Source organism: Dermacentor albipictus, chromosome 2 (assembly GCF_038994185.2).
Source record: "Dermacentor albipictus isolate Rhodes 1998 colony chromosome 2, USDA_Dalb.pri_finalv2, whole genome shotgun sequence".
Taxonomy (NCBI): Eukaryota; Metazoa; Arthropoda; class Arachnida; order Ixodida; family Ixodidae; genus Dermacentor; species Dermacentor albipictus.
The window spans coordinates 50,108,747-50,134,494 of NC_091822.1; the positions used below are offsets into that span (position 1 = coordinate 50,108,747).

Consider the following 25,748-nt stretch of genomic DNA (forward strand, 5'->3'; position numbering starts at 1 on the left):
TGGAGCGGGAAGAAGCGGGGCCATTTCCATAGCAGCAAAAATTGTACTGTTTGTGAGCGTTACAAGCGCCCGGCGTGCCCCACTTTGCTACGCCGCTACTAGACAACCCCCCCCCCCCCCCCGCTCCCGCAATCGACGCAAATCGAGCTATCAGAACGTCCATGACACGCATGCATAACATAACATGAATTACATGCCGCGAGGATGGATGTCATGGATGGATGGATGTCATCATCATCATCAGGAGCAGCTTATTTTGACGTCCATCGCAGGACGGAAGCTTCTCCAGCGATCTCCAATACCCCTGTCTTGTGCTAACTGGTTCCACGTGTCTTCAAGTTTCCCAATTCCATCACGTCCACATTATTCTCTGCCGTCCTCGACTGTGCTTCCCTTCCCTTAGCACCCATTCTGCAGCTCCAGTAGACCAGCAGTTCTCTCCCTTGCGCATTGCAATGTCTGCCCAGCACGGCTTCTTCCTCTTAATGTCAACCAGAATATCAGCTATCCCCGTTCGCTTTCTAATCCACATCGCTGTCTTCCAGTCTATTATCATCATGCCTAATAATTTTCATTCCATCGCTCGTTGCACGGTCCTCAACGTCTTCCCAAGCTTCTTTGGTAACTTCCAAGTTTCGGCCCCATACGTTAGTAACGGTAGAAAGCAATGGTTAGCACTAAGCTCCCTGGTCATTATTTAGTAATGCCTGCCGTAAGCTCTCCAGCTAATGCTTTATTTTTGTTAATTTCCTTGATCAGAGGCCCCTGCGAGTAATTAACCTCAATAAACGTATTTCTGCGCAGGTTCTAGAGGCTCACTGCCGACCATGACATTCGTTCTCTCGCCAGGCTGCGGAACACTACTTTTCTCTTCTGCATACTAACTCTCAATCCGACTTACACTGTCTTCGACAAGTTCCTCAAACGTTTGTTGCAAATAGTCTGCAGCGTTGCTGAGTATGCCAATGTCATCTACAAACCGTAAGTTAGGGAGCTATTTACCGTTAGCCCTCACTCCTAACCATTCCCAGTCTAACTGGTTGCACACCTTTAAGTATTCAGTGATAGCATTGTAAATATTTTGCCATTGATCATATGAAGCCTTTTGCAATATCTGGCTATGCAAAGTCTGCGCGTTAGTGTCATTCGTTCGATATCAACATTCATGGGAAACTTCATTTTTGACCACTGTTCGGAGCCAGTGCGCTGCTGCCTAGGTGCCCCGATCTAATCATTCCAGCTATCTGATTCAAGCGCAGGTAGCGCGCGTTTCATGTATAGCCAATATAACGCCTTAACTGGCAATGTTCATTTATCATATACTGTAAGCTTGTTCACTTACTCCCTTATAATTAGGGTGTAAATTAGAAAGACTGGGGTGTTCCAAGGGTGGTTTCTTGTTGAACACCCTTTTTCGTTAAAAAAGGGTGTTTCAAGGGTGTTTACAAGGGTGAAAAAGATGAATACACCCGCATTACACCCATAAGGGTGTGAAAATTTTAAGAGTGTATGCTAGTTTTTTAACATGCATTGGGGCTTCTTTTAAGTTATGTTTAATAAGTCCGAGAGTACGATTTGAAGAGGCAAGGGTAAGGTTAATATGATTATTCCATGATAAGTTTGATTGAAGATTGATGCCAAGGTACTTGTAAGTAGTTGCGAGTTCCACAGGGTTGTTATCAAGGGAGTAGGTGGTTAGAATTCGTGGCCTATTGGTGAAAGACATGAGTTTAGTTTTGGAAATATTTAATGGCATTAACCAATTAGAACACCATGCACTTATTGCGTCCAGGTCAGTTTGTAGTAAGTGGCTATCGGTGTTGCTTGTTACACATCGGTAAACTACACAATCGTCTGCAAATAGTCTGATTTTAGATGAAACGCAACTGGGTAAATCATTAATATAAATTAGAAAGAGTAAAGGACCAAGTACGCTGCCTTGTGGAACTCCAGACGTAACATCAGCATAACATGAGTTGGAATTGTTAACTGATGTAAACTGAATTCTAGATGAGAGAAAATCGATGATCCATGCAATTATAGTAGGGTGAATGTTAAGCTGTGAAAGTTTAAGTACTAATCTACGGTGTGGAACACGGTCAAATGCCTTAGAAAAATCTAAAAATATTGCGTCAACTTGGAACCCGGCGTCTATTAGTGCGTGTATGTCGTTAATGAATCCGGCAAGTTGTGTGTCACATGAGTAGCCCTTGCGAAAACCGTGCTGATGCTTAAAAATAATGTTATGGTCTTCAAGGAAGTTGATTACTTGACTGTGTATGATATGTTCGAGTAATTTACAAATAGTGCTGGTTAAGGAGATGGGACGATAATTAAGGGGAGAAGCGCGATCACCTGATTTGAAAATGGGTATTATTTTAGCAATGCGCCAGTCATTAGGAATACCACCAGTTGATAGTGACTGGGAAAATAGAGCTGTTAACAGAGGACAAATACTATGCGATGTATTCTTTAAAATTTTATTGTTGAAACCTAGATGGTCGGCACTAGATGACATTTTAAGATTGGTTAGTAGAGATAAAACACCAGCCTCACTGATGTCTACCTCATGCATTGTGATTCCCACTAATGTCTTTAAAGTTGGCAATGAGTTAATGTTTTCATGAGTGAAAATTGTTACAAACGTATCATTAAGAAGTTGAGCGCAATCTGAATCGGTGATGGGAACACCAAAAGAATCAGTAAGAATGATGTCAGTGCGAATTGCAGGGTTCACCACACGCCAAAAGTGACGAGTATTAGTTTTTAGCATGGATGGTAAATCATGAGAAAAAAAGTTTTTGCGAGTGGATTTTAGTAATGCCTTATAAGCCTTTTCACATGCTTTGTGTTTATCATGAGCACTCGCTACACCAGTCAGCTTAGCCTGCCTGTAAAGTCTTTTCTTTTTGTTATTAAGCCGCCGAAGCTTGTTAGTAAACCATGGAGAACTGCTTTTGTAGGAAATGGATAACACAGGAATGTAGGTGTCAATGAGTGAACTGAGGGTGGCCTTAAACAGGACCCAGTCCTGTTCAATGGAACGGGAATGAAAATCCTGCAGAAATTGACCTGAAAATGTGGTTAATTCATTGTTAATTGCGTCAAAATTGGCTTTACCGTAGCACCTTATTTTCTTTTTGGTAATTCTTCTTTTGCTCACGCAAAAGTTAATGCATCCAGTTATGACATCATGGTCAGCGATGCCTGCTTCATGAGTTATGTCGGATAATATATCCGGATTATTAGTTAAAATTAAGTCTAGTATATTGGCAGAAGTTTCAGTGGATCGTGTTGGTTGACTAATAAGTTGGGTTAATGAAAAGTCAAGACAAGTGCTGAGAAAGGTATGTGCGGCCGCATCCGTGGCCGATACGGAGAGCGTCGACCAATCTATATTAGGAAAATTGATATCGCCAAATATGATAATCACCGACCTCGGAAAATTCGCGCACACCTCGCTCAACACACGATGATACTCTTCGGAAAACGCGCCAGACATGTCGGGTGGACGATAAAAAACGCCAATTATCACACCAAATGCAGCACCCTTCAGGGAAATCCAAATACATTCCAGAAAAGAATCGATAATGATGGGTGCGGCGATGAATTCTTCCTTTATCGCGATGAGCACACCGCCCCCTCTACGCTGTTGCCTATCACATCGAAAAAACTTGAAAGTGGATTCACTCGTAAAGATGTTATCGTGTATGGTGTTGTTAAGCCAGGTCACGGTAAGTAACACTAAAGAAGCCTGGAATGAATCGATGAGCGATGAGAGTGCAATACCATTAGCGATAACACTTCTAGCGTTGGTGTATAAAAAGAGAAATTTGTTATCAGTGCTAGAGTGCAATTTTACGGGTGATCCAGTAGATGAAACTGAGCTTAATGAAACAAAGGAGGAGGAACATCATTGATCCCTGCGCCTAGAAACAAGAACAGCCTGGCCTTCATTGGTGTTCCACTCGTAAACTTCATTGTTTAAGTGCAGTTTGTTGAAAACCAGACGCACTCGGTCTCCGTCTTTCTTCATAGTTCTCGAGAACTGGAGAAGTTTCCGTCGCTTTTCGCGAACTGCTTCCGAGTAATCTCGCGAGATGCTGAAGTTAGTGTTCTTCAACTTATGGCCGCGGCTCAGAACCAATTCAACTTCCTTCTCATTGAAAAATTTGGCTATGATAGGCCGCTTCTTCTCAGACGAAAAGCGGCCCACACGATGTGCTCTCGAAATCGACGTCACGGTAAGCCCAAGTTTTTCGGTACAGAAATTACTTACGAGTCGTTCTGACTCTTCCCAAGTTTCAGACCTCCCCGAATCTGTTAATCCATAAAAGAGAACGTTAGACCGTCTAGAGTGATTTTCGAGGTCGTCAATTTTTTCCTGTACGCCTACGAGACCGTTGTCACTGCTCGTGATGGACTGAGCACATGGGGCCGCTGCAACTTTCTGCTCTAGATCAAGGACACGCTTTGTCAGTTTTTCTAAATCATTCTTTAACTCAACGTGCATATGAAGCACCTTGTTCACAGATTCTTGCAGCGCAGAATTACTAGCTTCAACACGCAAGATAGAGCCAGCCACAAGGTCTAGCTTTTCCTCTTGAGCCTTGGTCATGGGTCCAGGGTTTAGCTCGACATCACCATCCAGAACAAGCAGGCACAACAGATACGATGCACAAGCGCGAACACTTTTCAAAACATGGGGTGGCCACGACACTGCTAAAAGACAGACATCATCGTCACGATAGGAATAAGCGTCATAGTAGCTAACCTGTACAAACATCAGCGGTGAGCGCAGGATCGCAGTGCCAGTGCCGTGGCCCAGGGCGGCGTTGGAATGCGTGCACGTTTGTACTGCCCGCTCAGCTGACTCAGTCCCACGTTGCCAGACGGAAAACTCTGCGGCGTCCAGAAGTGGCGGAGCATCCAGCAGAGGTGAAGTGGCAAAAAACGGTGTTGATAGACCGCAGTCCGTTGACGAAAGTGCGCCGAGCCAGGGGGAGCTTGTATCGCGGTGCCATTCACGGATGGGTGTCATCGGGACCGGTTGCATCGAAGAAACAGACCATGGCCGGCCCAGGAAAATCGGCAACAGGACCTGTACAAACATCAGCGGTGAGCGCAGGATCGCAGTGCCAGTCAAGAAAAGTAAAGGCCCCAAGACGGAGTCTTGTGGCATTACGCATGTGAGGGTTGACGAAGCAGATGAATAGTTACTGGTTGTGACATACTGAGTTCGATTAGAAAGAAACTCCTTATTCCAAGACAACACATTTGGGTCAATATTAAGCTGATTAAGTTTATGGCTAAGTAGGTTATGACATACGGTGTAGAAAGGTTTGGCCAAATCTATAAATATAGTCCATATGGAATCCTTGATCTAAGGCAGCAAACAAATCGTTAGTGAAACAAGGAAGTTGAGTATCGCATGAAAAAGTTTTTCTAAAACTGTCTTGAGATGGATGGAAGAACGAGTTGCTTTCCAGGAAATCGATGAGGTGCGAATATATTACGTGTTCTAAGAGTTTGCATGGAATGCTAGTTAATGAGATGAGTCGATAGTTCTCGGGACATACTGCGTTACCTGATTTCTGGACTGGAACTACCCTCGCCGTTTCCGAGTTTGTAGGAAACGATGAGCACTGTACTGACTGAGTGTATAGTTTAGACAGAATAATAGATGAAAATAATGCCGTACATCTTAACATTTTTGAATTAATGAGATCGGGACCTGCAGAAGCTGAGATCTTTTTATTATCAATCAAACGGTTAATACAAATCCAATCAAATAATATGGGATCCATAGCACAACACAAGGAATGATGGATATTCGGTAAATCGGCAATGTTATCATCACAAAAAATGAGGTAAACACTTCACTTAACACAGTGTAACACTGGTTTTCGTGAACATCACTGCCCTCAACATGAACGAACTGAATGGAGCCAGCTTTCTTGTCGGAAACAGTACTCCAGAATTTACGTGGGTTAGTTAGTAAGAGGGGTGGCAGTGTGACATTAAAATATGCTTTTTTGACGTTGCTAGCAGCATAAATGTACTCGGCTTTTACACGATGGTAAACATCCCAGCGATCGGCAAGATTGGTTTCTTTGGCACGGCGGAAAAGGTCAATGCACATGACTAGGTCGCATTTGCGTTGAAAACCAAGACGATATAGATAGACTCGATTGAAATAAAGAGACCCTGTTAAACATGAACCACCGGAACACTACCATTAAAAAACCCTGCAACAATGAAACCAAAACTGAACAAGCCGATATCCCCAAACCCCGCCCTAAGATCACAAGAACAACAACGCTTCTTCTTTCTGCTAAATTCTGGAAACAACTCTGAAACATGAACAACATCCTCGATAAATACTATCCAATTCTCGCGAGCAACCAGAAACTGAGCAAGACCATTTCCTACTCGTCCAGAGTAGTCTACTGACGCAACACTAACTTTAAGGACTTTATCACCAGCTTTGAAGCAACTGACGCTCCTGTTTCTGCACCAGATGTATCATGACCGCATACAAATATATACCGACCGTTCGACCTCACCTACCAGCTCAGCTGCCGCATTCCTCTTTCCAGCTCAGCAGAATACAGTTAAATTCAAATTGTGACACATGACTACATCTACGTCGGCCGAACTTGCAGCTCTCAATGCCGCTATGACGTACGTCACCGAAGAGTCGACAAAGGAATGCGTCGAGTTTTGCGACTCTAAGGTAGCTCTTCACAGTATCAAGCCTGCATTACATCACAGAACTTACAAGCAGATGATATCCGACATCAGCGAAGTACGCCACCATGCTCTGGAAACAGGGCAAAACATTATCTTTCAATGGATTCTTGCTCACTGTGGCATCGTCGGCAACAACTTTGCTGCCAAGGCTGCCCGGTCTGCCCACAAAGACACCCAGACGTGTCCAACAACTTTGGTGAGGTCAAACGCTGCAAGGGAACTTCGCCTGTTTACACGTCCAACTTTACAAGTCCCAAGATTTCTGGAGTTCAAGTGCCTTCAATTGCCGATTGCACAAACCTGTGCTAAGGCTGCAATTGCCATCTAGCCTTTCCCGAAGCCAAACAATCTTGCTGTGCTGCTTGTGGCTGGGAGTGGTGCTCACGAATGGCTACTCCTATCGTATGGGAATGGCCGAGAGCCCGGTGTGTGATTCCTGTAGGTCGAGGAAGCGACTGACCACCCATTGTGTGCCTGCCCTCGCAATGACGTTCAACGCCTTTCTCTGCGGACAGCTTCAAAGTGACTGGACTCAAGACTCAGTGAAAGATTCAGAGTCAATGATACTCGGACCATGGCCACACCCGTCACTGGCACGAAAAGCGATTCGTGCCCTAGTACACTATTTGAAGCCCACCGGCTTAAGAGACCGTTTATAGTGTCCATGCGCATCCTCCCACACGCACTCAGTGCTTACTCTCTCGCTCTTTTCCTCTTTCTATTACCGTTTCTCCCACACCCCGTGTAGGGTAGCAAACTGTGCGCGTGTGGTCGACCTCCCTGCCTTTCCTCTGCTTGCTTTATCTCTCTTTCTCTCTCTATTTCTGAATGATGTTCTTGTATAGGCCAGAGTAAGGACAAAGACGACGCCAACATCCGGTTTCTGTGGTCGCACCAGGTACTCTACATGTGCACATATACACTCCACTACGACAGTAAACAGGGGCCCTATAACGTAAAACTATTCCAATATGTTTCTATTCCAATATCCTGACGTCAAATTTGCGTAACCACCGACGCAAGCACCGGGCGGTCACCCATAGGGTTGTCTGAACAGACCAATCAAACGCTCTCCTCTTTCATAGGCGGTCCCTTTTGTTTGCTTGAAAAACGAATAACATTGCCTACACTGAGCGGCTTGTTGTATCTAATTGGCTGACAAGAGGCGAGGAGAACGCTCAAGTGGAGAGGGATTCACTAGGGCAGAGCCAGTTTACTGAAAACCGATAACCGGATGAAGAGGGTGGTGCCGGCGTCTGCGATTGGTCGGCTTTCCCTTACTTAGCTTGTGGTGGCTGGTCGAAAATCGCGGCGGCATGCAACGGAAGCTTAAGAATGACGCTAAAATTGACCCTCAGCAAAGAAGAGTTGGCAGAATGAGGTAGTAAACGTGTCGAAAGTGCTTAAAAACGTTACACGGTCACGGAAGAATTTTTTTACACGCAAATACACCCATGCTCTCCGGCAGGTGTGAGTAGCCAGCGTCTCAGCGATCGGCGGCAGCTATCTTTTATTCCTTTCGGAACGGGGCAGCCTGCGGCTATTCCGAAAAAAATTCAGTTTTGTTCGGCATATTAATGCATCTTTATCGCGTACACGTCACTTTGACGCGGTGAGTTCGTGCGGTTTTGTGACGTCGCGTGACAGGCAGGTGAAGTGGGTGCAGCCCGGAAACTTTTTACCAATAGCCGAGGGCTAATGGCGAAAAGGGGTCGAATGAGAAATAACTGTTTTTCTTTTTTCTCTCAAATCATGCATAATCAGTGTGCACACATCATATCAGATGGGGAGGTATTGCGGTTTTTTTAACGTCGCGTGACAGACAGGTGAAATGGGGGCTGGTCGAAAAAAGTTTTTGACCAATCGCGGAGGGCTGATAGAAGAATTGGAATAGAAAAGTTTGGAATAGTTTTACGTTATAGCGCCCCAGTATAGCATCGGCTTACCTTCAAAAGATAACTTGGTTTCACCTGCACGTCAAACAACGTAGTCTATCTTCTAAAGTGTGCTACTCGAGCCTGACTTAGGCGAGACTGGACGACAAATTCTTACAATACTCAACGATGCACAAACAGAATTTACCTAAAGCAGTAGCTAATTATTTCAACGACCGCGGCCGTATATTCGATAAAGCAACGTTCTATGTACTACAAGTTTCCGCTAACCTCACGAGAGGAAATATGCGGAATCATACCTTATGCTCAAGTTTGAGTGCCTATAACTAACGGAATTAAATTTCGCTTGTGGCAACTTAGAATCGCTAAAGCGTGTAACTAAAGACTGAAATTCTCATATCATTACCAGCGGCACAAAACACGTTATCACATGAGTTAACCGGGATTCTTAAGCCAACCTATCCCTCCGTTTTCAGCTCTTCCGCGTCTCTCCCCTACCACTCAATTTATTATTCCCTTCCACGCTTTTACGCATCTGTCAACCACAGGAGCCATTTTCGCATGTACACCTACCCCTTCCCTCTTTTTCTGCTTTCACCCTCCCATTTTCCTTCCATTTTTACAGCGCAGCTGTTATACGATAGTCTCTGGCGGTTCGTGTGCGCAGGCAAAAAAGATGGCGGCTGCCGCAGAGCTAAAAAAGCTAAAGGGCAAAGCAAAATTATTTCGCCGGGTATGCCCCAGCTGCGTTTATTCACGAGAATTGTCAAAACGTATTCTTATAAAAAATAGCGTAAGAAAAAAAGTAAAACCGGAATAGATACTGTTTAGCTTGGATTCCCGTGTAACGTAACCGGCTCTGTAGGCAAAGGACTTAACCTTATCTCCGTTGTCTTCCACCGGTGCTATGGGTAGGCCACGTGCGGTGAGTACTACTGAAGAAGAGCGAGCCTACGAAGAACACCGTCGTGAACAGAAGCGGCCTGAATGTGCGCGTAATACGGACGGCATATAATACGGACGAAGGTCGTGTCAAAAACGCCAAGCATATGCATCTTTGGTTGGATCACCCCTACTGACTCCACTCCCATCGTAATTGTAGGATATTACAACGTAGACGTGTCTCGGCCAGATGCAAAGTGGTTCGTGGCGCGTCTCTTGTAAAGGTTTGGCATTCAATGTTACACAAACATCCAGTGTCGCCACAGAGCCACTGGCCGTATATCATAGCGATCATAAAGCGGTAGTCACCTTGATGACCAAATAATAAATCCAAAAATGCAAAAAAGGTTAAAGAAAGCATCGAATGTGCAATTTAGGAAAACAACAAACAGTTTGTCAGGAAACGACATTTATTGTAGTATGTGTCCTTCATTTTCTATCAACATGTTTATAATCAATATATTTATAACCTACTTACAACCAGTACATCTATAACGGGAAATCTCGGAGACGACATGGATGAGTGGCTCAGCCACTATCAGCGGGCGAGCCGATCCAACTGTTGGAATGCCGCTAGCTTGTTGTCTAACCGGGGGTTGTTCCTTGATTTCACTGCGTTGGTATGGCTTGACAACCACGAAGAGACATTGACAATCTCGGAACTATTTGTGGAAGAAATTAGAAAATGCTTTGGAGACCCAGCAACAAAGAAGAAATGTGCAGAGCAGAGGTTGTCACAGACGGTTCAAGTCACCGGGGAGACTTGCAGAACGTACACTGAAGAGACACAGCCCAACTTCAATACATTGAACACGGATATATCGAATTATTGTGTATATCCAACACTTTCTACATCAGCTGGAAAATCGCATGCATTTTAATTTTTTTTATTTCGAACGGGGTGGACGTAAAATGGCTATATCGAACTCCGCCACCCCAGACATCATCGAGTATCGCTCGATGATCGTCACAATATATGCAGCTCCGCCGGTCGTCTGCCTTCATAGAGGGGAATGGCTCTCAATATTTTCTTTTCTGTAGTTCCTTCTTTCTTTCCTTTTTCTTAAAGCCCCACCAGCGCATTTTAATGTCTCAAAGAACAGAATACGTTTTTCGCACCGCCACCACACAGGGTCGCACCGCTTCTGTATACCGCCATGACGACGCCTATGCCAAACTACTGAAGCTAACGTCCCATGAAAGACCAAGCCGCTGCCTTCCACTACCCCATCTACTGCGCCTAGAGTCGTTGTCGCCACTTTAACGCCTCCTGAACTACCCGACGCCCTGCTGGTGCGCTAATCAATCATTCTTTCAACTCATGTATACTGGCGCACTGACCTGCTGACCATCTCTTCTAGAACCGAATATTGTGCTTCAAGGCTGCAAAAACGGGTGCACCCTTAAGAACATTTGCCTTCCCTTACAGTTGCTAACCTTATTAGTGATTATGTGTTCATGTCTTACCAAAATACGGGCAACTTCCGATTTCCAGGGGCTTGGCGTCTGCGCCGCCTTCATGCCGTGTAACTATAGCAATATTTCTTTCTCTACCTTTGCCACGATTTTCACGTATTGAGGTTAAGTTTCCACTGTTTACTCAAACTTACGGCGAGCCTTCTTGCAGCCAGCTGGCCTTATTATATTCTTAACGCCGGTGTGGCTCCTTTTTCTGGAATTTCACTTCCCGTGGAAATGGCCGACGTAACTTCATCGCAAGTAATTAGCGACCAAATGATCTCTTCTTTTTATCTTAGATGTAAAAACGTGAGCTGTCAGTTTTCCTTGGATTCGGGCTAGAATTCCAGGGAAATCTCTTGGAACAGCAACATCACGACGCCTAGATACGGAGTCTGTTTATAATGCAGGGCAGAAGCGGAATGTAGTCTGTCTTTGTTTTCGCATCCCTATGACGGCAGCAATAGTCCTTCTGAAAAAAAAAAGCTAGAGCACTTACGCACCTAACGCAGGTGCGTGTGGACTGTCCAGCTTCTTTGCGTCTTGCGCCGTCCGCTCCGGTGGCTTCGTGTTCGTGGCCGTCCAGGAAAAGTGGCAAACGAGCCGGAGGGACGCTGCATGGCCAGTACTCATGATGGCCGCAGGGATCCAGGCTTCCGGTAAGACAACGCCCATCACCTGGCAAACGCCAGCTCCCTTGTGAGCTGGAGCACTGTACTTCATGTATTCCTGCAATATGCAATATTGCTTGCTTTAGAAAGGCGTGGTGTGGAGGGGTTTTCGCAAAAACGTCTCTGTGATGAAAAGGTTCAGCATGAACTCTACAAAATTTGATCGCTCCTTCAAATCGTTCCTACACACCTATTCACAAAGGAAGAGTCGTTGTACAACTCTAAAATTGCAACTAAATTTAGCCACATCCAGCTTTCGGTAGACAAATTCTTGAAGTCAACAAAATCAAAAGACTACCCAAGTAGAACGCTGATTTTCCATTGAAAAACTGCTGTGTGTAAGAAGTCAACAATGCTCTGGGAAAATTATGCCAATGACCTAGAAACTGCAACACAATGATAAATAATCAATGGCACATTTAAAATTTAAGCGTGTATTTGAGACCCTTAATTCGTGTTGCTCTTCAGAACGATGTATAACTCAGGTGTATAATGTTGCTATGAAAAAAAAACCTTCAAGCAATATATATTCGCGATTCGTCGTATGGTTGATACATATTGACCATTGTACCCGTAATGTGTGCAGGTAAGCTTAACTGAGTCGCGTCGTTGAACACACTGCTGCACAAATGTAGACAGCGCTAGTTCTGAGGAAACCGGTAACGTGGAGAGAAATAATGAATGAAGGGAAAATCAGACATCCAACCGTTCGTAGCAATTGCGACAAAGGAAACCCATACGGGTTCCTTGAAAGGAAAGCCTCAGAGTTGAAAAAAAAAGTCGTCCTGGTCCGGGAGGTCCCGGACAAGGACAAATTTTTCTTCAACTGCGAGGCTTTTCTTTCGAGGAACCCGTATGGCTTTCCTTTGTCGCAATTGCTACGAACGGGTGGATGTCTGATTTTCCCTTTATTCAAAGGTAGACAGCGAGCCGCGCGTCTGAGCGTTTGCTTCCGTCGTACACCCCTAACGTCATCATGTAGCTTTCCGTCGCAATACATTTCTCACAGAGCTTGTTAACTTTCATAAAAGTACTTAAACGAATAGTTCTTCTGATGCTCTGATGCCTCCACAAAAACCTCCCTGAATCTTACGACCTTTTTCAGAGCTTCTACAGAAAGAGAAAACTGATTCTGCTGATGATCCTGACAGGCCACAGGATTGAATGTGGGCACAATACAAAACAGCGCATCTTGTGGAAACTCATGAAATATTCTAGTTGGAATACTTACGCTGGAATCTTCAAATGCGCTCCAAACGCAGAGCATGTAGTCACCCATGAAGTGCCATCAACTTTGCTTTGTGCACGGTCTCTGACTTAACTAACGCATCAGTACCGACATTACTGTGGCGTGCTCGCTTCATACTGTATAAGAGAGTAGGAGGTGAATCGAAGTTGTGTTATACGAATCATAACTGGGGTGCTTTAATTGCAGGCAGCTGGAGGTCAGAAGACCAGAACAAAGTGGTAATTAGGACCGCCATCTATAGGCGAATAATTGTTTTGAACTAAATCGCCGCTATAGGCAAGTGCTTCCAAGCGCACTCAGACATGGAATTGATTAGCGTTGAATGAAATAGGATGGAGACTGCGCAGCTGGCTCTCTGGGTGTACGGATGTTAGCACAGCTAACGCCACATTCTGCCCACACCACAATAGTGCACAAAATCTTTACGTCCTTTCGAAAAATTTGGTGCTCAATTTCTGCTGCGACCGGAATGGCGATAAAAATGCGGCGTTTGCTGCGCCACAATCGCGATTTCTTTGGCACATTAGCCGGTCAATTAGGACCGATGACGCCAATCACCAACAAACAAATAAATAACTGATTGACGGTTTCTCATGGTACAGCCGCTGACACCGTACAGTTTCCCACAAAAATTACAAGAGGGAACTCTGGATCTGGGGCGCTGTAAGGTGAAGCTATTCCAAACGATTGGCCAAGAAATGTGCGGGTCACCCCCCCCCCCCTTCACCTGTTACTCACGCGACCTCATGAAAAGTGCGATAGCTGCCCATATGAATTGACGTGTGCACCCTGATTACGCATGAATAGCGCGAATACAAGACAAAAATCAACATGTTACACTCCAGTAACACATGAAATCCAAAATGTGCTGCAAACGTGGTAAGGCGTTATCTGATTAGAGGGGTCAGACTTCTTGCAAGACATAATGAGCTGCAGTGTGAAGTAAACCTATTCTGCTGTGGGTCGATTTCCTCAACGCCACATGCGAGCTCCCAATGCACTGTCTAAATCTTATTTCGTTCTCTCTTTCTCGCACTTTGTTGTCTTTGTCTTTGTTCTCTCTTTGTCCTTTCATTCCTCCTTCCTTTCTTTTTTTCGTTTGCTATTTCATATACAGCTAATGTACCTTTGCTTGCTTAAGGGGTATAAGCCATTCCTGATATTGATGTTTCCTTTCTTTCTTTACTGGGTTCTTTTACTTTTTTTGTGTTTCGTGTCTTAATTCATATTAAGCCATTGAATCTTTTCTTGTTTATGGGGGTATGAGCCACACTGGATTATGTTTTTTTTTTAGGTATGAGCTATTGCTGCTGATGATATTTTTTGTACCACTCGTCAATTTTTTGAACCACTCGACCTCATGATAATATTTATTTACCCATCCAACTAGACGCCGCTTTTTTCGGGTATTAGCCATTGCAATGAGCCACCTAAGGCTTTCGCCTTAATAATTATTACTGATTCGGTGCCTTTTCGCCATAAGCTCTCTGCAATTGGTCGAAATTGCTTGTGCCCACGCGGCGCCACAACACCGCGAAAAATCACCGCATCAAAGGGCCGTGCCTGCGTTAAAGATGCATTAATGTGCTGAATTTAATTGAATATTTTTCAGAATAGCCGGAGACTGCCCCGTTCCGAAAGGGATGGAGGATGGCTGCGCGCCGATTGCTCAGGCACTGGCTATTCGTACCTGCCAGCGAGCATGGATTTACTTGCGTATAATAAACTTTTTGGGTGGAAATATACGGTTGTCAAGCCCTTTCGGCACGTATACATCACTCCGCAAACTTTTCTTTCTTGAGGATCCAATTTAGCGACATTCTGAACTTTCCATTGCACGCCGCCATTTTCGACCAACCAAGGCAAGCTAAGTAAGGGGAAACGGAGCAATCGCAGACGCCGACCTCATACAGTTTCATCCAATAATTACTAGAGGAAACTCTGGTGCTAGTGTCTACGCCAGCTGCAGTGCCAGTGGTTGCCCAAGCATGGAAATTATGGGAAGTACATGGATTTGCCTAAGCTTCCTCCTTCTGGCTTCATGCGGCTTCGTGACTTTGTAAACTCGTCCTTTTCAGCATTGTACTGTGCCACAAAAAACTAAATAAACATTATTAAAGTTGTCCAACGGCATTATTCGAGCACAGGACCTCCAGCACAAAAGCCTGATATTGAAACCATTAAGCCACAGTCGCAGGTATTGACAAGCGACGTGAAATGCCCTTATGAATTTATCGCGGGCATGCCAGCGCCTTGAGACTCTTGGCGCGTTTTCATTTGGTCACCTCGACGAGCTCAATAGTTGCAATTAATAGTGATTGTGCGTGTTCGCAGTGTCTTCTGCATTTGGAAGGGTATAGATTGCTCCGAAAGTTTCGACAACGAAGGCATAAAAAACATAATAAACAAAACCACAGGACCGCCTGAATCCACAAGTACGCAGATAAGGCGAATCCACATACTTCCTCATCCCCATGGTGGGTCAACGAGTGCAGCGCCAGAGTTCCCTCTAGCGTATTGTTGGAAACTTCCTCCTCCGGTTATCGATTTTCGCTGCGCTTGCTCGGCCCTATCGAAGCCCTCTCCACCTCAGCATGCTCCTCGCTTCTTCTCTACCAATCCGGTAAGAAAAACCGCTCCGTGTACGCAAGTTTATTCGTTTGGAAAGCAAATAAACTTCACCTCCTGTAAACTAGGAGACTGCTTGATTAGGCTCTTCAGACAACGCTGCGGGTCACCGCCCAATAGCTTGCTTCAGCGGTTACGTAAATTTGTCGTTGTGATATTTGAATAAACATAGATTGGAATAGATTTACGTATAATGCCCCTGTAATCTTGGTGGTTCAGCCAACATGGAAAGAATGGCTAGTATTAATAATAATAAATAACAATATCTTTATTCATGAAAAGAAGTGGTACAAAGTGCCAAGGCATTAGGAATAAAAGTTGCTACAAAAAAGCAACTTGAACGGTCCTAATAACCAGAAGATCCAAAAGGCAGCAGACAGCTAGGAGCGAGAAAGAAAAGAAAGAAAGAGGAACAACGAAAATAGAGAAAGGAGAGGGAGAGTAAGGCCATATAGCACATAGATCTCATTTAAACAAACTTGCTTCGCGCATCAAACAGCTCGGCAAAAAGAAACAATATTGATATATTGATACGCACAACTCTTAAATAAAGTTAGGTATGCAGTCAGACCCAATTTTTGGGGCAATGGAATCTATACAGTTCTCTGCCAGGGCAATTAGTTACATCGATGGACGCAGATCTGAGATTATTCAGCAAAGTTTGGAGAGTGTAACAAATGATCTGGTTACCATGAGTTGAACGCACATGCGGCACATGCCAGTATTCCGGGGACCTGGTGATATAACATGGGATGCTTTGTTTTAATCTAACCAGATATGAAACAAGGCTTAAAGGGGCCCTGAACCATCCATCGGGCTTGGTGAAATAACATAGTCCGCGGGTAGCATACGCTGTTGTGAACATCTCAGCCAAGTTCGGCTATCGTACACGGTCCCTGGAGCTCGCAAGCGGAGCGCGAAGTCCCCTTTTTCTCAAACTCTCTTTCTTCAAAAACCCCATCGTCCTCGCTGCTTTCTGTGTGCTTTATTTCGTCATAAAGCACGCGCCAATACACGGCTGTTAGTGGTCGCGCTGCGCGCGGCTACACCGCGGCCGCCGCGAGGTGCCGCCAGCAGTCCAGTGATTAAGCGCACTGCGACTCTCTGAGGACAGCCGCGTTTGGCTTACGTTTAGCGCGGCATAGGCACCTAATCGGAAAATATAGCTGCGCGCCAAGGTGACGTTTCCGCCGTAGCCTTCGCAGTTCAAGGCATTGGAGGAGGAAGGGGAGCACAGTTGAGACCGTGTTTGCCGATGACTCCACTTCTGCTGAACGCACTGAAGTACTTTTTGCGGCAAAGTGTTTCTGAAATAGGCTGTCTTCACTTCAAATGTCTTTCTCCACTTCGATAAAAAGTGGTTCAGAGTCCCTTCAAGTTATCTTGGTTTCTTTCAGGTATCCAAAACCAAAGCGGTATGTAAACATATCACTGACATTAATTACGCAAAGTTATTTAAATAGGGGCCCAGATGGGGTGTCAATGGGCCTATCACTAATTAGGCGCACAATTTTCTTTTTTGTTACAAGGAAACGAATAATATCTGTAAGAGGTGTGGTTCCCTCTAAGGCAACAATAATGAAGGTGGCTCGCAAGCAAAGCAATATAAATGAACACTTTAATCTTCCGAGGCACGTAGCGAAGGCAGAAAACGCGTCCAGTAATATGGGAGAGTTTGCCTGCAAGAAAATGAATGCAATCGCTCCAGCTCATATTTTTATCCACAAAGACGCCAAGTGTTTTCACAGAAAGGACGAGTTCAATTTTGGAAGGCCCTAACACTACGTCCCTACAAAAACACATATTCTGATTCTTCGCTTGAAATAAAACTGCCTTTGTTTTATGAGCGTTAATCTTAAGACCATTTTCTAGAGAGAGACCAGAAATATATTTTTTTTCCAAACAAAAGTTAGCTACTGATACTAGCTCCGGAGCATTATTGGACGAAAACAGGACAGTAGTGTCGTCCGCATAGATTATGAATTTGGCATCAGGATCAATATTAACGAGATCATTGACGTAAAGATTAAACAGAAGAAGCGCAAGGATACTGCCCTGGGGAACACGTACATGAATTTGCTTAAACATCGTCCTTCTTGTTTCGAACGGCTTAGTGATTATGTGGACTAATAATTTTGGATGAGCTATAGGGTTATAAAGGCTGTTATTGGCAATGATTATTCATCTGCGCAGAGTTGTTTTGCCTTTTGAGCTTGAAAAAGCAGGATTGCTTCGAAATTTAGGCGCGCAATAACCAAAGTGCAGTAAACATAGCCATATCAACGTATCGATCCACAAACTAGAACATTGACCAAAACTGTGTACAAACCGTGATTCCGATCAACGATCGCAACTCTAGAGTTCCTTTTCGTAAATATAGTTGGAAACTCTATGGCTGACGCAGAACTACTGCAAACTGAATGCTCTTTTAAAACTAGCATTAAAGTTCCCATACTTGCGTTGACCGACGCAGTAAGCGGCTGCCGCAGAAGCTCCATGCAGACATCTCAGGCGCCGTTAATTCTGTTGCTGGCTTTTGTAAAATACGCAGGGGTGCTCTCGGGGCCACTTGCGCAGCGCTTCACCGTGAGGCCGGTGGCCATTGCGGGAAGCATCATGGCTTCAGTTGGTCTCATCCTCTCATTCTTCGCAACCAGCACAGCCGTACTCACCCTTACGCTTGGTGCCATACACGGTAAATTGGAATTGTGCCGTACTGGTTCATTAAACATAAACGTCATTTCTTCCTCGCGTTCGTTTTACGCATCTCACAGTTTTTATACCTTGATGTGTCGGGTAAAGAGCTTTAGTTTAATATGCTGCGCTTCAGACCTCTATATCCGTAGTAATTACGCCTAATTACCTCTATAAGCTTTGCTTTCTACCGTACAGCTTGGTAAATATTTAATGTGCTTATGTTACGGGAGCCAACAAACTGTTATTTCAGGGCAAGTAATGTTTCTTATAAGGATATGAGTTCTGTGTTTTACGTTATGAAGCACGTCTCCCAGTCAGTCGGATTCCTCGTTTTCACTATCGGCAGCCCTACAGAGAATGATCAATTCTTTTAAAGATTACAGAGAAATTTACTTTGGTCTTGTTTACTAATTATTGCACCGAAGTGGCTTTTTAATTTCAGTACCTTGAAAGAGGCTTGCGTAGAGTAATTGTTTTAGAAACATAATGTTAGCAAAACCAGGGGTGTGCGAAACTTCGAAACTTTAGGATACGAATCGAATATTCACTGTTTGCAAACGCGAATATATTTCAAATAATTCTCGAATATGTTGAGACGTCAGCTGCACACAAGCATAAACTTTGAGCGAAATTCCAGCAAATGTTCACCCCCGTGGCTATATCTACGTAGACACGACACATGAGATCGTGCGTTGTGGAGCAGGCTACGTCGCTTAGGTAGCCATAGATTACAGGCTACAGAGCAATTATTCGCGCTTTATGTAGGCGTTAATTATAATGCCCCATTCGTGTTTTTAATAAGCAACGCTTCATAACGTTCTATGTAGTGAAAGAATCTTGCTAACCTTGAGAATAGCAAAATGAGAACCCTGTGATCACCATTCCAAAACAATTCGAAAATTATTCGATCTTGATTCCCTCCTGGCTCGATTCTATTCGTATTTGATTTGGTCTGAAAAACCACTGTTCGCTGACCCTCAAGCAATACAACAGTAATGACAGATTTCTATTTTCTCATTTCAGGAATTGGTGCTGGCATGGTCATAATGAGTCAGCCAATGTGTCTGGTGCAGCACTTCATTATACACAAGGGCCTCGCTACGGGCCTGAACTTCGCTGGATCGGCGTTGGCGTTCTTCGTTTTCCCCATGCTCATGGAGGTCCTTACGGAGGTGTATGGCTTCGGAAGCGCCATTCTTTTATTCGGTGCCATCTCACTAAACGCCACAGCTTTTACCCTGTTCGTCCGCCAGCCAGATTGGCTGGGGCCATGCACACTTGTCACCAAGGGTGACAAGACCAGCCACCAATGTGGCGGCAGGTCCAGTGTTACCGCTACACCGAGTGTTTCGAAGACATGCGAAATCAATGTGCGTCCAGGCAATGCACCAAAAACCTACGACACAGCAAGGGAAGGTCAGAAGATTTCCTCCACTGGCGATGAGCCTAAACAGAACAGCAATCTTCAAAGGTGGGAAACGACCCAAACAACTTTGATTGCACCTGATGAGCCCATGACCATAAAGTTCATGTCCAGGCGAGTGTCCATGAGTGCTGTCTTCGAGTCAGTTGCGAACGCAGTAGAAATCATTAAAAAGTTCAAGAAGTGTCCTGAACCTGGTTCACTACGCCACGGTCTGACTGTCGTCAAGGAGCCCATCTTCTACTTGATCTTGTACACGTTTTTGTGCTACAGTTTGACGTTCGACTGCTACAGTTCTCTGCTCGTAGACTTTGCCGTCGGCAAAGGAATTGCCGTGCGAAGCGCTGTCACCATGACATCGATCACTGCCTTGGTAGACCTTGCTGCTCGCCTTCTGCTTCCCAGCATAGCCGACAGGGGCATACTATCGAGAGTGTGTATGCTGGTTTTTGTTAAGCTTACCATCACGATCGTTATGTTTCTGCTCCCTCACGTGAGTTCGTACGGCGTCATCTTCGCTCTCGCCAGCTGTATTGGACTGTACGTAGGATGCGTGGTTGTGATGTGCTCGGTGCTGATAGCGGAATTCCTGGGCGTCGATCGCGTGCCGCTTACCTATGGCCTTGTCACGGGAGTGACAGGACTGACTGCATTTGCCAAACCACCACTCATTGGTAGGTGTTCATTAAACTTCTTTTAAACGATTGCTCAATTCTCCCATTTCTTCATTCAATTAGTGGGTCTTTCGAGGTCTTGTGTTGGTGGTTGCAATACTGAGACTGATATATTATTCAGTTAGGAGACAGATGCGCACTCATGGAGGCCTACGACTTCATGTGACCTAAAATGGCACACAGGAAAGAAACGTTAACAGTGCTTCTAGTGCAGGGGCAATATAGCTTTTGAATTAGCCGTTTTCCTGTCTGCATGCATGAAAACGGCTCAGCGATCACTCAGAAAGCGGTTCAGTGGTCGATGTAAATAGCAGTATGAGAGCCGTGCAGTATGAAAATGAGAGCCGTGCAAGTCCGCCATGCTGTTGGGCGTTTATATCCAAAGCAGGCGAGCTGATGCCATCGTCATTCTTTGTATCCATTACTTTTCTCGTATATTTAGTAACCTCAACACTAGAGTGCTCTTCTGCGCAACACACAGAGAAATATATTACTCCTTGTGCTTTTGCCCATTACCAAAAAAAAGAAGTACGCACTCTTGCTCTGTGCGTTCCACTTCATAGCGAAACAAACAAAATATAAGAATCCAGGTCATGTGTCTTAGACCTCTGGGTCATGCCTCTGGATGGGAGTTCTCCCCACCTGCATGGGGTCCGTCACGGGCAACGTGCGCGTGGAGAAAGATCCCTACACGGCTTAGCGGGGAGCTCATGCTGCGTGTCGGGAGTCGTTGGACGGCAGCTGAAATTAGGGGGGAACAAGGTGAACCTGACGCGTACCTGAATCAAGTACCCGTCAAAATAATCGCATGCTGTCAACCCCCTCCTGCCCTGCCAATGTGTGGAATGTGCCTGGCGAGCAGAATTGGGGGTAAGTCTGCAAGAGAAGTAAAGCGGTCACTGCTTTTTCAGCGCTTGCGGTTACTGTGAAGCTGCAAGTGGCGATTATAGGGTGGTGTTGAGGAAAGGCCAGCCATGGTCTTGCTGCGGTGCTCGGTAGAGCAGACAGGCGTTGGTGTCACCAACTCTGTATTTAGTTCCATGTTTGATGTGTGCACGTGGTATGCACCTACCTGTACACATAAAAGATTGCTGTTGCACTCCACTATTTAGAAATCCATCCATTTTAAACAAGCCTAATGGCATTCTGGCGAGAGAAATTATTCAGGTTGGCCAGATATACGCACCATCTGCCACGTGTGTCAGTGTCCCGTCAGTTGCCTTGACGGATAAAGAAATTAGATTTCTCCTTGGGCGTTAGTATTTTTTGCATGTGATTATGCTTGAGCTTTGTATCACTCTATTGACTGCGCATGTGCTGCCGCCCGCTCCCTGGAAAACTTTTCATTAAACACCAGTTGCAAGTGGCCTCTGTCTTGCCCACTCCGTTACTTCACGCCCGTATTTCCGTTTAATGACACTGCACGGGACGTAGACACGCGCTAATTGCTTCGAATTTTGGTAGAAATGTTTATTTCTGCAATACTATCAATGTATAGTTGATTAAAAATGCGCACTCAAGAAGAAGAGCAAGAGAGAAAAGTTTTATTATTACGGTTGTGCAAACTTCCTCTTATGTGGCACCCGAAGTTCAGGGCCCCGTTGGCTCGCCCCCCGCTGCAGCGTCACTGCGCTCAAAGGCACAATCAGACACAATCGGCATTGCTCGCCGCCCATTTTTCAGTCGTCATCAACTTCCTCTGTATGTCCGCTGTACAACGAAGGCCCAAGTTACCTCCGACTACCCCTGTCTTGCGCCAGATGGGCACACTTTTAATGCTTGCACATTTCCTAATTTCACCACTCCAACTAGTTTCTTGCCGTCGGTGAGTACGCGCACCTGGCCTTGGCATTCATTCCGTAACATTTATTAGATCCATACCTCCTCCGCACATCACATAACCGATACAGTTTAATCCCTGCCTCTTTATGTCAACTAGTTATCAATCAGTTAACAATCAGTTAACCATACTTGCTTTCTAATCTACATTGCTTTCTGATCTCCCTACATATGAGCCCTGTGCCTATTATTTTCTTTACAACACTCGTTGCGCCGTCTTTACATGTTTCTCGCGCTTCTTGTTGACCTACAAGTTTTTGCCTTTCGGGCTATATCGGAAGATCTCCATGACAGTTTACTTTTCAATGATAGCAGTAAGCTGCCGGTAATGGTTTGGTAATGCCTCCGACTGATAGCGATGTTTTGAGTAAAGGATGTGCGCCACACGTACATTTAGTTCACTCACAATATTTATGACGAAAACGCATAGTATTAAGCGATTTAACGTACTGAAGTACCGCGTGGTCGGAAGGAAGAGGAGTGGCTTTTCTAAAATGCTCGTCGGTATCATAGCGCTGTATTACATACGCTGACAGAATGTCAGCGTAGGAATGGTAATTATGGAAGCCTTTAGGTATGTACGTTCCATTAGTGTCCACAAACCAATAATATACGCTATCATTCAATGGCCTGAAAGCAAGATGGCATCGTAATCTCTAAAAATAACAGACCAATTCACATTGTACGTAGGTCGCGTTTTCTTTCAATGCACCATTTTACAAACTAAGAAAGTCGGCGCTTGCATGGAGAGACACGAAAAAGGGCGTCTTCTGCCCATTTCTCTTTTTTTTTCAATTCATATAAAATAACGTTTTCATGATCATGTCTGCAGGGAGTGATTGTCGTTTATAAGCATGCTCTTGCACAAATTCTAGAGGCTGACTGCCAATCACGAATTCTGCTTCTCAAGTGCAATTATAGACGTCAAATTGGAACTGAAATAATACGCCTGCACGGCATTTTTCTTTCAGGGTACTTCCGTGATCGAACGGGTTCTTACGACGCGGTCTTCCAGTTGTGTGGGTTGCTGCAGTTGATTTGCTTTCTGCTGTGGCTCAGCGTCTGCGTGGCTGAAAGGTTCTCCAAGCGGCGCAAATGGTCTCCCAAGGACGAGCTGAACAGGGCTGCGATGCATGTGTGCAAGTTTGTCTATTTACCCGGTGCTGGCTTTTCAGTGTGCAGTGGCAGTCCCTGTGACCTGAGAGACGACCAAAAAGTTCGTAAACCGAGTATGGTAACGACTCTGTGCGAGAGAAGCTGCAGTGTAGCAGGCCTTTCCTAGGAAACAAATTGCGATTGCCCGGTGGGGACTACTACTCTATAGTCGTCATCCGGTAACATTTGTGATAGGCGTGTAATATTAGAATTGTGGACGCAGACTGGCACCTGAAAGTACTGCACCACTGATCGAGAATTCTAAGCCATCTCACTCAGACGGACGGAAAAATGACCAGTCACAAGAGGGTGCCTTAACGCCACCGCAACTGTACCTGCATGTAGGAGGCTGTTTGTGACAGTGATATGAAATAAGGCTGTGCTGTGCCGCGTTGTATAAGCATGTGACATGTGATGACAGAAAAAGGCCAATAAAGCGGTGCAACTGTTTCAATGCTTAACTACGTCAAAAGCGCAGGACAGAGATCTGTTCTGTCCCCTCTAGTTTTTCCTAAGCTTTCTATGTGCTATGACAGTGCTACAAAGAATGCGTCACCATGTAGCCCGTAAGAAAACAATACTAACCGCCTTTCCTATGACTTTTTTGTGATCTCATATGGTAGACAGGTGTGCCTAGCGCGCTTTACGAATTTAATTACCAAAGTAGCTTTAAATTACCTTTAATTGCGTGGCCGGGATTACGATGTGTTACTTACACTGATGACCCGCTCTTGGATTCACAACTTTGAAAGCATCGAGCCGGTGATTTCGGAGAAGGGGAGCAATAATAGTTACATTAAGGCAGTTTCCTTGCATTGCACTGTGACAGTGCGCTTGAACTGTGGTTGCGCGCCGCGGGTGAAGTTCTGTACAAAATGCAAAAGCGATAACACCGTCGCCGCGCGCCGTATGCTGTATGTGCGAGGGTGAGCCGAGGATCGCAGCTGCATCTCGCGTGCGCAAGGGAAGAAAGTGGGGAGGAAGCGCACCGTCTTCCGTCGCGCTCAAGAAACCCGAAGGTAGGGTGGGGGACGGGGGGCTGTGCTTGGGCAGCCCCTGCGTAAGCAGCGGACGACCGCGGTCGCGCGCGCTTTATCTCGAAAGCGATCTGCTTTCGGGCGGAGTCTAGGTTGGCCGTCGGCTCGTAACTTTGCGTGCGCTGTGTTCTCTCTTCTCATTTTTCGTTGAAGCGGCAGGCTGCATGACGGTCCCTTTGCTCTCTGCTGCTGCCGCGCTTGATTACGCCAGCGCTTTGATAGCGACTGCCCGCGATCGTTGAGTGGTAGGTGTGCATGTTTGCCTGTGTGCGCGTCTGTTAGTTACTAGGCGACTGTTTACAAATTTATATTGCCGATAAAGCTACTGTTCTTACTCATTATCGCCGTCTACTAATTTGCTATCGCAATCAATACTTCGTCTTTCAGGCGAAACTGCGACTTTTCTTCTTATTCTGCCAATTTTAACAGTGTGCTTTTAATACTTTTACGCATGGATTACCTTTTGCTTTCTTCTATAGATATAAGATCACCATAGGTGCGCTTAGATATAAAGGAGGCCTCTATAGAAATTTAGCGCTTGCTGCTGGCAAACTTTCCGAACGAAACAGAACCTTTACTCAAGCAGAAAAATATTACATTTTCCTTGTCATTGATGACGTTCTTACAATGCGTAAAGATGTTGCATATAAGCAATTAACTTTGTATAGAAAGGAAGTGAATGTTAAGCAGTGTTGGTGTACAATTCGTTCTGAATGGCATAAACGAATATGTAGGTGTAATGGTCACCTTATGTAGAGATTCTGATCAGACGTTTTCAAGGAGAATATTTACACGAAAGCAAATAATAATTCTTATTGATGTCAAGACTATTTACTTCGAGTGAAATCACATAATTACATTTTTCCTTGCCGGCCTACGTGTCCAATCTGCTGCCCCTTTACTACTTAGACGCAATTCCACGTAATAGTCCTGCGGAAAACCGCAAGGTGTAGAGAAATAATTATTAAATGAAAAATGAGACGTCAGCTCAATCGCGGCATTTGCTACAAAGGAAACGCATACGGGCTCCTCGAAAGAAAAGCCTCGCAGTTCAAATATTCGTCCTGGTCCGGGACACGAAACTGGGACCACCTCCTTTCCAGGGCAGCCACTCTACGACCTGAGCTAAACCAGGCGGCTAGCGAATGGCAGGGCAAAATCGAACTTGTCAACAACTTGAAGCAGAGGCAATAGTTTCACGTATTAGTTCTGCGGAAAGCCGCAAGGTGGAGAGCAGCAATTAAAGGGAAAATGAGACGTCCACCCAATCGTAGCATTTGCTATACAGAAAACCTATACGAGTTCCTTTGTCCACCCGATCGTAGCA

At 45.1% G+C, this 25,748-nt stretch overlaps 1 protein-coding gene and 1 long non-coding RNA gene across 5 annotated transcripts in view; one reads left to right on the top strand and one right to left on the bottom strand.

The window, feature by feature from the left end:
* The window catches only part of LOC135904273 (uncharacterized), a 111,373-nt gene extending 106,492 nt beyond the window's left edge, over window positions 1–4,881 (bottom strand). The window contains exon 1 of one of the 2 annotated variants that reach the window (XR_010565075.1): window positions 4,775–4,881. This is a non-coding gene — a long non-coding RNA (uncharacterized lncRNA). The remainder of the gene's footprint in view (window positions 1–4,774) is intronic. The other variant, XR_010565074.1, reaches the window with a different exon arrangement.
* Window positions 1–23,807, top strand: part of LOC135904271 (monocarboxylate transporter 9-like) — a 76,259-nt gene extending 52,452 nt beyond the window's left edge. The window contains exons 1-5 of one of the 3 annotated variants that reach the window (XM_065434891.1): window positions 5,031–5,118; window positions 11,561–11,707; window positions 18,148–18,291; window positions 19,317–20,390; window positions 23,201–23,807. In XM_065434891.1, the coding sequence (XP_065290963.1) occupies window positions 5,031–5,118; window positions 11,561–11,707; window positions 18,148–18,291; window positions 19,317–20,390; window positions 23,201–23,511 (1,764 nt within the window). In that variant the 3' untranslated portion in view covers window positions 23,512–23,807. Of the gene's footprint in view, window positions 1–5,030; window positions 5,119–11,560; window positions 11,708–18,147; window positions 18,292–19,316; window positions 20,424–23,200 lie in introns of those variants that run through there. The other 2 variants (XM_065434892.1, XM_065434893.1) reach the window with 2 other exon arrangements.
* Window positions 23,808–25,748: the final 1,941 nt, after the last annotated feature.